The sequence below is a fragment of the Magallana gigas genome, chromosome 7 (assembly GCF_963853765.1).
Source record: "Magallana gigas chromosome 7, xbMagGiga1.1, whole genome shotgun sequence".
NCBI lineage: Eukaryota > Metazoa > Mollusca > Bivalvia > Ostreida > Ostreidae > Magallana > Magallana gigas.
The window spans coordinates 47,073,043-47,091,669 of NC_088859.1; the positions used below are offsets into that span (position 1 = coordinate 47,073,043).

Consider the following 18,627-nt stretch of genomic DNA (forward strand, 5'->3'; position numbering starts at 1 on the left):
CACACTTTTTAAAGTGAACATGCATAAATATGCATAGTAATGCAAAGTAATGCCATGTAATGCCAGCATTACAATAGATTTTGGAAAGTAATGCATTACATTAGCATTACTTGTAATGCTAATTTTGAGGCATTACACATTACAAGCATTACTTTGAAAACATGTAATGCATTGCAATGCATTACCATTACATTTAGCATTACCCCAAGCCTGGGTACCATGCTGCTGTACCCCCCAGGAAACGAAAATTAAGGATGTGTAAGAGATGTCATGTGCCTTAAACAGGAATAGATAGAGGTCCTGTGGACAATGATCGCAAAGTTCGGCACTTAAGAAATAGTTGGAAGACTCCATAACTTGACAACGATTTTAAAAATTCACTTTCATGTATGTTGGATGGAAATTTCCAAATAGCAAAAGGGGGTCTTCCTGCGTTTATGGTGTTGAATTTGGAGAGACCGGGGTCAGAAAACATGCGCTGACGTCTGGAGTCGATATTAAAGTTGGTTATAGCTTCTTTGACAGTTTTATTCAAGCTATCCTTAGGTGGAAGTAACCAACTTGCAGGTAGAACAAGAAATGTTGAGTGGGATTGTATCTAGTCATAATGTTGATAACGTCGTGAATATATCCAAATTATTTGCGCTCATGTGAGTTGATGTAGGAAAAGTGTCGGTAAAGAAATATCTTCTTAGTATTAGTTTGGGTGTCCAGATTACACAGAATAGGCCTACAAAAAATGAGGTTTCTGTTGTAGTTTTCGGATGTTATTGGAAGAAGCCCAAAGAGTGATTCGCATATGTCCGATCTTGTACTATTTTGGAGGCCAATTACATGTTTGCAAATAAAATGCTGAAGATCGAGTGTTCAGATCTTGCAGATCTTTTTTTTTGCGTAGGTCGTACCATAGTTCACACCCATACACGATGGAAGGGAGAACAACTTTGGTGAAAAGTCGGGATATGGTATCTGGGTTGAGATGTTCAGGTATTTTAAAGGCAAAGCAGTCTTGTCCTCTCCTACATGCGTTAACGATTTTATCAGTATTGACAAGTTTTGAATGATGGTGAATACCTAGATGAGTACATGTCTTAGACATATAGACAGGCACTGTATCAAGAAATAATGAAGCAGGTGAATGATTATGAGTTGGTGAGAGAGAAAACCGGAGACCACTTGACTTGCCTGTATTAAACTTGAATCTCAAATTTAAGGGGGCACTGTCACGATTTTTGTCAAATTTTATTTTTATGTTTTTATTATTTACAATGCTTTAGAAATACATTTCTAATGATCAAATTAAATTTAAGAGTCATTCGTAGAGTTATAAGCAAGATACAGGGCTCACAATTTTTTAACATGTAAACAAGGCTCGTGCCCTGTTTTTGTTTGCATAGGTTTAATATACCAGTAAAAAAAATTCCAGCTTATTTGTCTATCTTTTTATTTATTTTAAGCATAGATAAACAGTTCCTAACGTTTAACACATTCGTTTTAGGTTTAAAACTGAATTTTTTACTTCAACGTTCAAAATGTAAACAAACGCTTTATTTGCGTAGCGAAGAATTTCAAGCTCTGTAACTCTTATAACTCAACAAATGACACTCAAATTTTGGTTACCTATTAAAAATGCCTTTCTGAAGCATTGTAAATATAAAAATCGGAAAAATAATTTTTGACCAAAATCGTGACCATGCCCCTTTAAAGAGTATTTAAATGCTGTGGTGAGAATATTTTGGATTGCTGCAGGAGATAAAGCTATGCCTGAGTCCTGAGATATCATCCGCAAGGGTAGGGTTAGAACAAGTGATACAGTAAATACCCATAGTCGGAGACTGGTTTTGAATTTCTCTACGCAGGTCGTTAATGAAAACTAAGTAGAGAAGTGTTGACAGGATTCCACCTTGACGAACTCCCTGCGAAACAGGAGGAGCTTGTTTAATTTACTACAACGGAACATGGGGTATTGGTTACAGTCGTCAAAAAGTGTCAACAGACGTCCTGAAACTTCGAGGCGATAAGATAAGATACATTAGGCCATACCTCCAGACTGTGTCGAATGCTTTTTGTGTATCTAGGAAAGCGACATACATATATACGGGACTACCAAGTTCTTAGTTTTGACAAATAGTTAAAGGATGCCTTAAAGAGGTTCGTTCCTCTGTTTTTGGGTAGTCATTTTGGGTCACCTCTATTCTAGAAATTATGCATCATATATTGATTCTACTCATAAATTCAAACTTTATAATACCAATTAAAGTATCTTGAATAAAATAGTAACGGAAAAATCACATATTTACAGAGTTTAGTATGGGACTATATTTTGTGGCGGAATGTTTTCAAGAAGAAAATGAACATTTTTCATAACGCAGTTGTTTTAGAGTAATGTAACTTTAACTTCTTTATTTTCAGCGCAAACAAAATTTCTAGATAGTTTGTGCAGCAGGATATCTTCATTTTGTTACAAACAACATAATTTTACAATTTTTTCAATATTTCTATCGACACATATTGGCAAATTTAACTTATATTTCATAAAAGTCAAGGAAAAATGAATCCCAATTTTTGCCTAAAATCAGCTTATTTCATGCCATATCTCAAATTTTACATTATAGACCCATACTCTTTGTTTTATTTTCTGAAATTTTAAGATTTTTCTGACGAGTTTATCATAATTTGAGAAAAGGTTTGAGACTTTTTAAAAATTTCTCTGCATGTTGAATTGGTAATGGATAAAAATAGCGTTTTATCAGTGCAAAAAGGTCATAATATCAATTAGCTGAAGAAATTGTAATATTTTTCTTTATGATAATTTTTATTCTATTCATTATAAATAGTATAAATTTGTATTTGAAGCCATAGTTCATTCCGATTATAAAATATAGAGGTAAAAGCGATTTATGTGCAATCTGCATATTAAATATTAAATACACCGTATTTCCAAATGAAGCATTAGACCCCAAAATTTTTGTTTTGAATTTTGGTTAAGCTATGTAGTAGGATTTTTAAATAATACTTTAGAAAAAAACTTTAAGACTTTTGATCGCAGGATCAAACGTCCTTAAGGCAATCTAGCTTTGGCTGAAATCCCTGCTGTTGTGGGTTTGGGAAACCAATAGTTGATAATACATTAGGTTTAATTCTTGTAAAAGTTTTTCGAAAATCTTTAGAAAGCATGGGGGTAATGCTACTGGTCTGTAAGTGTCTGGGAATTTATATAATGGGATTTTTTCTCACCTTTGCGCATGATTTTTCATGACACAATGTGGACTAATAGGACCAATGCAAAAAATTGTGTTTATCATATAATTTTTCATCCCCTTGACAAGTGTTCCTGTACTCATTATTTAGACTATGTATATACCCAAACGCAAAATGATCTGGTTTTGGTCTAATGCTTATATATAACTTATTGATAAGTGCCAGGTAAATCAAATTGTACTCAGCACTGACGCACATCAAACCGTACAATATCTGACAGGGTGGGTAGTTTTCGCCATATAATCATTACTTTAATTTCATTATTGCAATGATATAACCGTAAATTTTAATATTTTAACAGTATTTATTGTATCAGTAAAGCCATGCTAACTACATGTATTATTACGGTCATGTTCATCATAACATGAGGTCAAATCATTTATCACAGTAACCTCAGTATAAACTTTACGGGATCGAGTTTATACTTAAACAGGTCGGGTACACTACCTTATATGGATAGCATTATTTGACACGTGACAGTATTTTCGTCAAACAGATTCTCCAATCCAATGAATGAGTTGCAATGCATGACGGTCTAAAACGTGTTTACGATTCAACAAACGCACGTGGTTTTTGTCTGTTTTATTCACAATATATAATTGCTTGCCGGAATGTTTGTACACCTTGATTTTTACTTTAGAAGGTAAAAAAGGAAAGATTACGTACCATTAACTTTGTTCCATGCTCACATTGAAAAATACTCTTGTTTTACTTGATCAATTGTTGCTTCAAAAAATGATCTATATCAAGCGACTGACAAACATACGCAAACAAGTACAAACAGATTTTGCTAAGAAAAACCTGCACAATTGCGTATTGTTGGCTTTATTATTGTGCACTAGAAATGAATACAGGTAACTGTACATTTTTAACATACGTGAATAGTCACGGTAGTAGAATGCACAAATATACAAACGCAGAAGTTCAAGCTATGCAGCATATAGTATTTTGTCCGTTAAGCATTCTGATGAATGTCCCTGAAGAAATTATCAACGCGCATTCTACTAATGTCGTCCCAAATATGGGGTATCACGTGAAAAAACGATACTCACTGCTTCTAATTCAATAGGCGTACCTCTGTTTTGAACATTGACAATGGGGTATTTATATAGGTTAATATAAGTCCTAATATGCAATATCTTTTAAATGTGAGCATAGAAATTGAAGTTCAGACATAATTGCCCATATTAATTTCATAAATTCTGAAAAATCATTCAAACTGAGTTTCCAAAGGACAATTCAAATTGGTATATATTTTCAATACGCTTTGTATACACTGAAACTTGTAGTAGCCCACAATGCTTTGCAACTCATTCGATAAAAGTAAACAGATTGTTAATTTAGTATGCAAATTTATGCCGACGTCACAAAATATAGTGGTCTCGACCTGTTAAAACCATGAGAAAAAGTTTGTCATTAAGTCAACTTATTAAAACAGTGATATCAATATTTAACAATCATCGATGAAATCAATGATATCGAGCTCAAGTTACGCTAAGACTGTCATTACAGCAAGGTCAAACTCATCATTACAAGTTAGCAAGGAGAACATAACAGTAAGGATAATTTCAATCTTGAAATGGGTGGTCCTGTAACTTTTAGCGCAATGGGTTATAGCGTTAGCTACCCATCTATAAGACACGATTTCAAATGCCGCTCGGTCTTTCTTACCTTTCAAAATGTTTTAAAACATACTAGTATTTTCTGTATCTGAAAATTATAAACCGGTGAAAATATATTTTTAAAATCAAAGTACTTTTATCCAAATTAATATCACTATTTGTCCCCTACCACCTTACTTAAGCGAATTTACTCAAAAGCGTTCCTATTCTTTAAAAGGTTGGAAATATGAGATTATAAATATTTTTAAAAACCCGATTGACTTCAAATGTGTAATAAACCCAAAACACTTCGTTTGAATAAGTGAGGGACAGTATTTTCCAACAGTTGATCGCGAAAAAATACGCTATATATAACTTACATGTAAATGCAACGCCAACCGAGAAGTTAAGATTTGTATACATTTATTTTAATAACATAATAATATATACTTGTGTGATGTTCATTACCATGCTAATCTATTAAAATTACGAGATATGCATGCGTTTCTCTACTTTGTTAATGCTTAATTTTCAATGGTTTCATCTTCGATATAAATCTTTGTGTATCATACACGTCATGCTACAAACTGGTCTCCTGCTGTAGGGTTAGTAACTATCCAGTCTCGGGCAGTGACTATCAATCACAAGCAACACCATGTCAATGCAGTGAAGTTTAATAGCTAGGTAACAAGTTAAGTACAGCTACCACAAAGTGTCGGACACAACAGGGTTACAACCTCGTCTGTAACCTCTGAACTCTCACGTGATCTTCATCAAAATTTATAGTTTCCAAAAGTATAGACATATATACTAGTATTATTATGTCACAAATTATTTTTCACATTAAAAACACAATCTATTTACAAATGATAATTAAGTTCATGGTTTGGTATTTGCCAAATTGACCTCGTTTTTTTCTTCTTCAATAGTTTGGACATTGATCATGGTGGGACTCGGAGGTTACAAACATCAGACATGGACGGATTTCTGATGAGACTTTGAGAGTTGATAGAGCTTCATGACCAAACAAATCATGAATTGTTGAGAGTGACACAATAAAAACAGAAGAAAGATCACATACAGTAAGTATTGCAATTAGTTCAGCTCAGGTTGTATTGCAAGGTTTAGTTTTAGTATGTCTGACAAGCTCTGTGGAAATGCAATTAGGGACAAATTTGATCGGAGGTTCAACAATATATAAAACAAGAAATCCTGTAAATTGGACAACATAACCGAAATTTGAAAACAATGGAGACATATAGACTAGATTAACACATCACAATTATAAACTGTAGGCATCTAAAGAAATAATGCACAATTCAAAATGGGATAGCTTACTGTTGATAAGGAGGTAAACAAATTAAAGATGGTATTGGACGGTACTCTGCAAAAGCACACTGGTTTTCATAAATATGTAAATATAATATAGATAATAAAACACCAAAAATTTATCAAAATGCAGGATACAATGGTCGATGCTATCAGCAGTTTAGCAATTGCATAAATTTCTGTTGGTCCCCATCAGGACATTTGAACTAAGCATGTGACAAATTGTCCAATGATGTCAGATTTGTGTGTAGGTGGTTTATGTGGGTGTGGCTCTGCTCATTTTCCGATGGTCTCCTTCAAACCTTTGATCTTTAAAAGGCTCTTAATTCTTTTTTATATTTAGCTAAATCTAACATCATAGTATTTGTCAAATGCTCAGAAGACTTCAGCACTATGTTAATATTAAAAATGTTGATAATATATCTATCACAGTCACACAACAAAAATGGTTTCAGAGAATGTCAGCAGAGAGTTATCCCATTAAGAAGTGCTAGGAATTCTGCAGCGGCTACAGACACTCAATACAACTGCTAGAAAACTGCGAGATTCAGCTCAATGGCAGGAATGATAAAGTAAAACGTCATTGTTCGAATTCGTTTGTTCATACATGGTACCCTCGGGAGTCATAGTAATCCTGAAAGGAAGAGAATGATAATTACTTTCAGCGAGAACCGAGCAAAAACAGTCCTGTAAATCTATGTTTTTTAAAATATGTTGAGAAATTTTATTTTTTGGAAAAAAAAATTAAACTTTTATGTATTCTCTTCATAGAACATTAGAAAATCTCTGTCAATAAGGTTTCATTTTTAAAATTACATTTATTTTTAATGTAATTAACTCAGTAGTAAATGTACTGTTTTCTGCACAAATTTCCATTACCATTATTTCATTATTTACTAGTTATTGTTATTAAGACTTTGATTATTCGTCAAATTCATTATCATGTGATCAAACTTTGTTAGTAAAAAAAACAACAAAAACACAAATGTCATGGTTCTTTGAAATCACAACCCTTGACTATTGAGTAAATGTCAAGACATTTTCAAAGTACATGTACTATACAAAAAAAACAAAAAAGGAAAATTAAGATACATTTACACCATATGTACATGTATACTGAAACTAATAAACTTCTCTACAGTAAGAAATAAAGTAACAAGTTAACATAAACGCAAGTTGCAACAAAATGATATGTCAAAATGAAACAAAACAGATTTGTTTAAATTTTGACTATAAATAATTTGGTGCCGACATATTTACCATATTACACTTCTGAGGTCTAAACGAACAGAACATTCTATATAAAACTTACTATTCCAAACTCTGCATTAATGACAAGTCAAATGTTTTATAAGTAACAGATATATATAATCAACAATGAAAATGTGTTAAGTCTGTTATTGTCAAATACTACATTAGCTTTAAAGTTCATTAAAAAATATTAATTCACTCAATAATCCAAACCTAACATACCCCAATAACTATTTCTTGGCCTTCATACAAGTAGATCAAATTTAAGTGTTGATTTATGCAATGAATACAAGTAACAAAATCCCACTGTGAACTCTATAAAGTCTAATTTACACTCCCACACCTAACTGATAAAATATAATATTTTGAAGCATTTTCCAGTAATTATGAAAAAAATGTTCTAGCCTCTACTCTGACTTACCCCATGCTGTCCGGAGCCTGGTCGGGATCTAGCTCTGACCCCCCGGGCACTGCTCCCACTACTGGGAGAGGCACCGCGCCCACTGGGTGAAAATGATGTCTCTGAATCCCATCGCTCTAATTCTTCTCTGACTAATTTTTCCATTTGTTCTCTTTTTATTTCATCACTATTGCTGCCATCGGTCTAAACAACACACGATATTATTACACAGTGTACAAAGTGTGACAGACTTGCCTACCAGTGAATGCACTGACCATCCATCAAGGTGAATGGAGTCTGTCCTTTTGCAGTGACAAAGTGAGCAAACTTGTTAAAACAATCACACAATGAATTACAGGTACAAATGTGAACAAGTGTATCACTGAAACTCAAGTGATTTATCGTTTAGAGGACTGGGATATCTTGTTTAATACTTTTCAGACTGGTGCAAGTTAAGTTAAAAAATGTCTTGTTATACAAAAAAGATTTGCTGTCATACCTCTGTGATGCTGTCTAATATTTTGCCCATTGTTTCTCTGCGTTTGAGTTTTGCTTTTTCCATTGCCTCTAATTTAACTAGAACAGCATCAATTTTAGAGACAATACTGCCAATTGAATGTTCCATTCTATCCACCCTTCGGGATAAAACTGTGAATTCTTCGTATGATACACCATTTGATCCTCTGCCTGATCTGGTAGATTTGGATCCATTTTCATCCATTTCCGAGCTTTCATCTCCGCTGTCGTCGTTCTCGCTGATCCTGCTGCTGGCCCTGCGTGCTGTTCCAGGTCTGTTTCCAGTCTTCTCCAGTTCATCATATTCTTTATTGAGAGCAGCCTATTGGATAGGTAAATAACACTTACAACTTATGTTCATAAATTTGCTATGTCTTTAATTTGGGAACATATTAACTCATCATCAATGTAAATTGATCAGCGTTTACTCCACGTCAGGTGAGTACTGCGAAAGAAATAAGTGGTATTTGGTCACTATGGTAGTGAAAAAGCAGTGGCACTCTTAAGTCAGTTGATTTCTTGGACTAAATACTATGCCAGTGCTTGGATTATCAGCAATCCATTAAGGATTGACAGTGCAAAATATTTGCTTTGTGTAAAATATGATCATGTTAATGTCATAAGCAGCTTGGGTTATTGATGCACATTTTACCTTCCTTTTTCCTTTATTGCCTTTTAGTTTTCTATATTTAAACATGCTTCTCTACAATAAATACCCTTACTCTGACAATAATTCTTTGAATACATTTCTTGTGAAAAAGGGTGATTAATTTTTGCCTCCCAAAAATAACTGAAATTAACATTCAAAAATTTTTAACCAACAAAATTAGCTTTTCATATCTTTTTTTTTCATCAAATCAACTCAATCAACTCTTTCTTAGAAGTTATTGCTAAATACCTTTTGGTTATTGAGATCCTCTTGCATTCTGATTTGTTCATCTTTGTCCAAAACACGATCCCCATCAATGTCATACTTGGCAAATAGAGCCTCAATTTCACCGTCAGCATAACCACGGCTACAAGAAATTGTTTTTAACTGGTCAGTATATATATTCCAACTCTATTAAGTATCTCTGAGACTAAATGGATGTCCTTTGATTAGCAAACTTACGTTTTGAGGTCCTGTCTCCACTCGTCGAAGTCGAGTTTGTCATCACCGTTGATGTCGGCGTGTTTCAGGGTTTCGTGGATATCCTGGATCTTGTCACGTTTCAGGTTCAGTTTGTCTACCATCTTCTGGTATCCCTGCAAAAATGTCACAAAAATTTTTTTTAGTAATATTACATGCAATTCAACTAGACCACAGGAAGACTTATTAAAACAAAGATTTCTTTTTTGTAATCTGATTAGATGCATGGCTTACTCTCTTGAAGTAGTCAGTCATCTCAAACTCATTCATCTGGTTAGCCATGTCTCCCTTCACTTCAGAGTAGGTGTCGTTGATGATGGCCAAGAACATGTTGATCAGGACAAAGAATACGAAGAAGACAAACAGCATGAAGAAGATAGGTCCCAGGTACCTGTTGGCAGCCTCCAGCTGATGGAAGTCAAAGTCTCCCAGGATGATACGGAACAGTGTGAAGCTAGGGAAAGAATGGACAAGTTCCTTTATATCTACAGTGCTGGAGTGAAAATTTTCAGAAAAAAAATCAAAGATCATAACTGTCTTACAAAGAGTTGCCGAAATTGCTGAAATCCTTGACTTGGGTTCCGAACAACAGATATCCAAGCTGGGTGAAAGCCAAGAAGATGATGAAAAACATGACTGCAAATCCGAGCAGATCTTTGGCACAACGACCAAGGGTGGAGGAGAGCTGGGTCATGGTCTTATTAAAACTGATGTATTTGAAAATCTGTTAAGAAAAACATTGGTCTTCAGTTACTACATGTACATATTAATAGAGAACTGCTTTTCATTGCATGATTCAAAGTCTTAAGTCTCTAATAATTATGGAAATCTTACCTTCACCCATGCAAAGAACACAGCAATAGCAATGGCGTTGTCGAATCTTGTTTGCCAGTAACTGAGGAACTCAAAGTCAGCATACTGGTCTGGGTGACTGATGAGCTCGCTGAGTTTGTTGTCTACTTCCACCGTCCGATATATGTCAAACGCGATACACAGCAGGGCAATGATGATCACAGTCAGATCCAGAATGTTCCACAGACTCTTGAAGTATGACAGCTTGTGTTTCTTGATCTGTAAAACATTTAAAATCTCTTTTAAAATCAAAAAGAAAGATCAGCCCTATTATAAAATACAGATGATTAAACTAAATTTCTATATGCTATCTATGTAAAATTTACCTCAAGGGCTTCCTCAACAATGTAATATGCGATGAAGAGGGCAAAGATAAGTTCACAGGCCATGATGAAATAGTCCTTGATGGTAACGTATCTGATCAGCTTGACGGTACGGAAATCCCAAGATGGAATGGCTCCACCAGTGGCTGGGAACTCCACAATCAGCCGGATGGCACAGAACAAGTTGATGTTGGCATTGTACACAGTGAAATCAACAAACAATACTCTAGTCCCTCGCGTTATCCACAGTTTATTAAACAAATATGTTATGACTTCCAGGGATTCATTTTGTGTTTTGCCAAGATTCTGAACATATCCAGCTCCACTGTATGTCGCAATGGTTGCCTCATGGCTGCTTCCATCCAGTTCCTCTTCAGTCTTGTAGGCGAATCTGCAAGGACAAAAAATTATCTATATTGAATAACATAACTTTCTTCTGAAATAATGATTACATCCATGTATGACTTGTTAAACTGGCAATATATATATATTTGAAAATACATTCATTAAGATATTTCAGACTTTAATTACATGGTAAACATAAAAATTCAGACTTAATTCTCCAAGCACTGCACCAGTGACACATACTGGCACATCAAATAACTTCTGAACCTGTACTTACGCTGTGTAGTTATCAGCATTGGCCGTAGTAGTCTTGTCCTCAAGATTGGCAGAGTAAGAGTCGTAGCATTCACGGATGACATCTTTGAAGTTTTCATGGACCACACAAGAGTTGGAACTGACTCTGAGTTGACGGAGACGGGGGAGTCCCAGCAGTTTGTTCTCGTAGTAAATGTAGCCTTGTTCAGAGGGAGGTAGGGGTTCATTGTTGTACCAGGTCTCCCAGTGCAGACCTTTGATCAGAGGGCCTCGGGCAAACTACGTATTGCACAGGGAAAGAGGTCAGTACAAAATACAATAACTACATGTACTGCCTGCATATCAATATCTATTTTTCATAAAATAAGTATATGAAATTTCTACAGAGAATATAAACTGTAAAAGTGATGAAAAATATTAATTCAGATAAAATTTAAGGAATGCATTGTACACATGTACTCACTTTCCAGAAATCATCAACGTTGGTGATTGTCCTGAAAGTACCGCCAGATTCATGGGTGGTGTCCAAAAACAGGTCACTCATGACCTTGGTGTAGTAGTACATGGTAGTGGAGGTCATTCCAAAGGTCACTGAAATAATCAAATCAATCTCATATTATTAATTCATACACATTAGTGATGGGCAATATTCATCTTATATCATTATCAGTAATTTCTTTACATTAAGAAGCAGTAAATAAATCAGTTATTGAATCCTGGTAATACAATAGATTTCCCCTCAAAGAAGTACATGTACTAGCATTTGTATTCAGATGGGTAAATAAAATGTTGATATGCAAAATAAGCACATGAAAGAAAATCTTTCTGCTTTTCAGTTATATCAACTTGTACTGTAGTACTAATAGGAACTTTAAATCATGGAAACTTGATTTGAAAGGGTAAGTCAAATGTTTTTTGTTTACAATCAATCATCAACCTATCTATCACTTGTATTTTGTATCCCTTGTACTAAGTAAAATTTATGCTATAAAATGCTAGTTTCAGTTGAGGAATTTTCAATTAACAGGTAATCAATAACATTCAGAATTTCTTTTTTTCCCCTCCCTATACTTGATTATATCAACACAGGTAGTTTTGAAGTAAAATTCCAATCGATAAAGCCATACACACCAAAGAGCAGAGATCAATATTTCATGTGTATTGATAATTGCTGCTTTGGTGTGCTAAGCTCATGGAATATGCATAAGCTTCTTTTCCAGGTACGAAAAATCAATAAAACAATCAATGTTTTCAGGAATAAAACATCAAAGATCAATGCAGTGGAAAATACCAGAGATGCTTCATTTTGTGCAGATAGATTGTTTTTTTCTTTGTTTGGGTTGGTTTCTTTTACTGATACATGCAATGTCTGTGATATCTTTTGTCCCTCTTACCAACACAAAGGATGATGAGGAACACCAGGTAGATGATGAGTTCTCTCAGTGTGGTCTTCACGTGGAGTTCTCTGTTTCCCTTTGTCTCCTCAGTCTGCCTGGTCGCCCACAGAGCTAAATACAAATGACAACACAACCATAATCAATTAGAGTACCACTTAAGTATGTATATGATTACTTTTCTTTTCACATTTCTGCAGAAATCTGATAATTTTTAATCAAATAAAAGTGAAAAAAAGAGGCTTAAATTATCCTGCAATAATACATGATATTTAATGCCCCCATTGATATATATTTATGTATATATGTTTGATAATTATTTAATTTTTGCAGATTCCTTATCAAACCCCTAATTTGGGATGAGGCAGTGCATGGAACATAAATTCCTCACAAAATTTTAAAAATTTGCCATTAGAAATCAATGATTCATTTCAATTCAGTGTTAGAAGACTTTGGTCTAAAATCCTTTACTAAGTAAACTTGAACAAACAAAATTTAAATGTCCGATCCTTGGCTCAGTATTTAATCAATAAGTATTGAAAGCAGGACAAAGATTGAATACACACATGGGCCCCAAAACAGAGATAAAATTAAAAACCATTTTCCTCTAGGAACAGAAAACAGTTCTTTCTTTGTTTAAATTTAAAAATTTACATCTTTCCCAGTTTTTCTCACAAAATAATTTGACGTTAATGATTTACATGTATATGAAACATTTATCTACTGTTTTAGAAATATAACATTATGAAATCAAATTGTGTGTATTAACTGACAGTTTAGCAGTAAAAGAGTGTATATTCACCAATGTGAACAATTGCAATACCTATCTCTATACAATTATAATCAATATACAAATCTGACATACTTCAATCAAGACCCCTTCCCTGGCCTTCCCTTGTCCCATTTTGTTGAATGGTTATTAAATCTGCTATAGTATAATAGGTTAAATTGTTTTGATCATTGGATATATAAGATGAATTTCTAAACTTACATCTAACGCCCTTCCTGAATTTGGTGAAGCATCCCTGGTTCTCGGTGGGTTTGGTAGGAGCCACCTCGTTTTTTCCCTTGTCGCGATCCATGTATATATCGTTTTCCATTGCCACTGGTAAATCCGGGTCGTCTCTGGGCCCAAACTCGAACTGATTGTCCGGTCTACCGTAACCAGAGTCCATGTCGGTACCCCAAGCCGTGCGTGACTGAGCACTGGTAGGACGATTGTCCCGCGAGGTCATGATTAAGTCTTGGAACAATCACAACAAAGCCTATTTGACTGTGTGCCAAAAGTTAGATATGAGACCTATGTACGAACGCAGCGATTTGTGAAACTGAAAAGACAGAAAGTATCAACTCAGTCAGGCGATCGGTTCAGACGCATAACCAATGTGATCAATTGCAGTTTGTGAAGTCATGAAAGTTTACACTGGACTTAACTTTTCTTTCGTTACTATCAAAACAATGATATGCTTGAGTAGGTTTCGAAGTTAAAGATTGATCAGAACAGCATATCCTCACTTACACGTCACTCTTTCAAAAAGTTTACAAAGTAATGGAAAATTGTTTGGTTGATGATGCTGCTATCAAGAACGACCACTCATGTCTAATTAAAGTAAATATTTTCAATAGGTGGCGCTTTTATCGTTAGGTAAATCGTTCGTTTATTTAGTCTGATTTTTTCACTGTCAACGAGGGAACTGGGTTATTTCTGCATTGAAAGAGAAAACGTTATTTATACAATCTAATGTATTCGGGAACTTGAAAAGTTTACCTTTCTTAAGATGCAATGTAAAAGTTCTTCAGAGTAATCTATCAAGGCGATTTTATCAACCAATACAAGAACTTTTATTTCAGTGATCATCTTTATAAATATGAACTATAATAAATCATATATTCAATACATGTCTGTGGTAATATCCAACTGCTAAATGCATGTTTATTTCACTAATTATTAGATCTAAATCACTGACCAAAAATTATTTTTTTTTAAATTTACGATAAGTGGAACATTGTTGTCCAAATGGTTTTCATCCATGGCTAAATAATATGATAATTGAAAAGAAAATGGCAAAATACTCAGATATCGCTAAAAAAAAAAGAAGATAAATCACAAGAGCTTACCTTTCTGAAAAGTGCTGCACGGATGTTGGGCGAAACTGGTACGTAATAGGTCTTTATACGGCGATCGACCCGCTGCCACGGTGATGGTCCCAGATCAATAATGGCGTCAGCAGAAAATAACAATAAGTAGCTGCTGAAACAAAACTTTTGGAAACCTGTCCCATTAAATATTCATTTTCATTGATTTTCGGCGATTATTGTGGAATAAAGTGTTAGCTTTACCTGTGGTGGCGCATTCTAAGCATAGGTAAAATCAATAGGATCCATTGATTGAGTCCGGAATGTACACATCTTAATACACTACGGAGAACTTTGTCCATAGGCCACAACTGTTTTTTAAAATATGACAATCGAATGCTCGGTCGATGAAACTTAGTTAGGCTTCAACGTTACAACATTTGTCAATAGCGTACATCTTGATAAACTGTTCATAAAATAGATTGCATCAATTGTAAAGAAGACATTTAAATCTGAACATATTAGACACGTCTCCAGTCACCAATAGCCAGTTTTACAATTGATAGTTTAATTAGTTATCCTTACTCAATCGGTAAATTAGTTAGATTTGAAGAAATAAATGAATCAAACTTTAAAAAAAACCACTCTGCCAATCTATTCTAGAGTTTATTGAGACCCGCAGACTGAAAAGAATAAGTCTTATTTAGATCAACTTCTTGTTTTAGAAAGGTAGAGAGAGAGGGGGAGGGAGGGAGGGAGAGAGAGAGAGAGAGAGAGAGAGAGAGAGAGAGAGAGAGAGATGGGGAGGTTAATAACAACAGTCAGGGAGTTTTTAAAATTACTCCGGCTAAATTGACCGCGGTAAATTATATCACTAAATTACACACACGCGCATAATCGTACTTATCACATTTTTAAAAATAAGTTGCTTCCTTTGTGCATAATTTACTTTTCACAATAAAATAAAGTTACAGACGTATTTTAAAGGTAAATTATGCCAGGAGACAGTTGTTTAGCTCAGTATTCTATTTTATATGTATATTGATCACCTGTCTATCAATTCCTAATAATCACACAAAAATTGTTGCATCTTAAAAAAACTGCCATGAATCGTTTTTGTTTTTTCCAAATCTTTTTTTTTAGGGGTTCTATTGTTTGAAATTTATAGATTAAAATTGAGCATCATATATTTATATGTTTCATATGATGAAAAGAAATTTTAAAAAGTGAAAATGAAATAAGTTAAAAATATTTATCTTTAGAACTATTTTGGTTAATTTCTAAGTGTACGCATCTTGAACCGCGCGCGAATATTTTTATATATTTTTGAAAGTATTCCATTTATTGTTTGAATACACATTTTGGACCAAAAAGCGTGTTAACATAGACAGATGTTGATTCCCATGGACAGAACCGATGTAGATCAATAAATCGCATAGCAGTTTAATCTTATTCTCATCGATCGCTGTTTTTCGTATTATTATATTTCCCGTATGTTCATGAGACCTATGATCGCCATCAATAAAAGTTTATACACAAAAAAGTTTATTTGGATATCATGATTTCAGGGGCGATAAGGAAGTTAAACTTTCCACCAAAAAACGTTTATCAATTTTATTGACTTAAATCTACTTTTAAACAAGAGTTCTCCTTCCATGAAATTTGTATACAAATATTGTATTTATAAACAAAAGAGAAATTTGGCGTGCAAGGCACGTCATGAGAGCCCCATCATATATCCCTGAGTGTGGAACTGTATACTGAAAAGATTTTAATACTCCCACATTCTCTGACTACTGCAAAATCGATACGTTTTTTACTTCTTTATTCTATTTACAAATGGGGTTTTTCTTAAAAACACACATTCACACATATCAAAAGCAATATAACAATTTATGTTAAACGATATCAAATTTGGGTCCCTTCGCAACGTTTTTGTACATTTTTCAAAATAATCGTATAAAAAAGAAAAGGGAAAGAAATTGTAAAAATGGGTGAATAGAAATTAAAAGCCAGATAAAAATTCTGAAAATTGGAGGAAATGCAACAACGTTCTACATGAATAGAAAATAGACAATTAAGCCGTGTGAACCAATGTATCACGGAGGAATAAAAATGAATTACCAGAATTACCACCTTATGTCAGATTCTACAGGACTGGTCGGGATCTCTCTCTCTCTCTCTCTCTCTCTCTCTCTCTCTCTCTCTCTCTCTCTCTCTCTCTCTCTCTCTCTCCATTGTTGTACTGTGATGCAGAGGAGTTCGATATATTGCATCGATACATGAAACGATTTTTTTAATACTACCGATGACTACAATTTTTCAATATCACTATTAACATTTCAATCTTTTTAAGGTAAATTATGTTTGCTGCGAGAAAAAGTGGGGGGGGGGGGGGGGGGGAGGGGGCTGGACCCTCTCTGATGCTATGTGCCTCATGGTTAGGTCTAACTTTGCAAAAAGTGGGGGGTACTTAGTTTTAATTCTTTTTGCTCGTCAAGATTCTACTCCCCCCCACCCCCTACCCCCCCCCCCCCCCCCCCACACACACACACACACTTGCTTCCGACGCCACTGCAATGACATGCTTTGAATTGATAATGGTGTACCTTAATTAAGAAGTCAGTAATGTTTAATCATTATGATATTTTTAAAATGGTTAACCTTATAGTTATTTTATTACTGCTTTAACGTTTGCTTCAGACAGACGATTAGATATGTTGAAAAGGAAACGCCAATTAATATTTTCTTTAAATAGAAAAATTATATTGAAAAAAGCAGTCGCCGTAAGAACCTGGTATATCACGACATATCGTTATTTTTCTCTATGATATCGTGATGCATCGCGTTACTTTTTACCACGCGACACACAGTCCTAATTTTTAACACCTTTTCTTCCAAATTTATCATGACCAGTGGTAGTGTAAATAATATCGTCACATTCCTTATTAAGACAACGTGTTAACTAGTATACAGATAATCAAGTGATACATTTCCTGTTCCGAGTGGACCCACGTTCATTCATTCCAGTGAGGGATTAAAACGTGAATCGCCGTGACTAACTGCACCACTTCAGTGCCCTCCTTCCCCAGTCACGCACACAAAGTGGACGTTAAGAAAGCACAAAACAAATTAGTAGCACACATGTGATGAAACACAATGTATGAATAAAAACTTTTCTTAGATCAGTATCGGAAACATATTACAAATATTCCATATTACATGTTTATTTACATGAAGTTAATAATCGTCAACTTTTAGAGTATTTTAAGGCTCTCTGATGCGTAATTTTCAATAGACTTTTCACATTTGGACAACATTCTGTTGTACATAATTTACCGTATTTAATTGCAATAAAGACTGAATCTTTCTAAATCACGTAAATACAGTTTGTTTCTTTTTTCCATGATAAATGAAACCGACCAGTTCTCGTCCCTAGCTGCTGTCCGTGTCGGTTCATTCATTTAATTCGGACAGAATGCTTGCTACATCAAAAAAAAAAACCCCAAAAAAGTATAACGTTATATAAGTCGTCCTGATCCAAGGCCCGGTGCCACTGCTCGATATTCAGAAACATAGACAGAAAGTTAACATAGAAAACAAACGCATACACCAAACACTGACACTAAGCAAGAAATAGACAGAAAAATGGACAGGCACAGACCAACATCAGATGACAGAGACCGACAGACAGACATGCACCAGATAAACACACATCGGACAAGAAAAGACAGTCAAGGATGCTATCCATATTGGTCAATCGAAGTTCAAGAGAGCCAAGAATAGAAAAGATCGCCTACATTTTAATTATATTACAACATGTGGCTATATTTATAAACGAGATGCCTGTATTTTATAGCAAACAATTTTATTGTCGGCTTTGAAATCTTCAAAG

The 18,627-nt window shown here is 34.5% G+C and overlaps 1 protein-coding gene across 7 annotated transcripts; it reads right to left on the minus strand.

Annotated features, from left to right (window-relative positions):
• Positions 1 to 5,520: 5,520 nt before the first annotated feature.
• LOC105323311 (polycystin-2) lies at positions 5,521 to 14,985 on the minus strand. Of its 7 annotated transcripts, none has more exons than XR_010707356.1 (15): positions 14,775 to 14,981; positions 13,648 to 13,984; positions 12,657 to 12,770; positions 11,726 to 11,853; positions 11,285 to 11,541; positions 10,666 to 11,053; positions 10,322 to 10,558; positions 10,030 to 10,211; positions 9,722 to 9,941; positions 9,470 to 9,603; positions 9,257 to 9,374; positions 8,342 to 8,680; positions 7,864 to 8,046; positions 7,452 to 7,514; positions 5,521 to 6,825 (listed from the first exon to the last, which is right to left on the minus strand). XR_010707356.1 is itself a non-coding variant. In XM_011422426.4 (15 exons), coding segments are annotated over exons 2-15 (2,556 nt in total). In that variant the 5' UTR covers positions 13,892 to 13,984; positions 14,775 to 14,981; the 3' UTR covers positions 5,521 to 6,824. The 7 variants fall into 7 exon arrangements, 6 of the variants coding, with proteins under 6 accessions (XP_011420728.1, XP_011420729.1, XP_011420726.1 ...); XM_011422426.4 differs by having other exon boundaries at positions 7,504 to 7,514; XM_011422427.4 differs by lacking the exon at positions 7,452 to 7,514 and adding an exon at positions 7,665 to 7,684.
• Between the last annotated feature and the right edge of the window lie 3,642 nt (positions 14,986 to 18,627).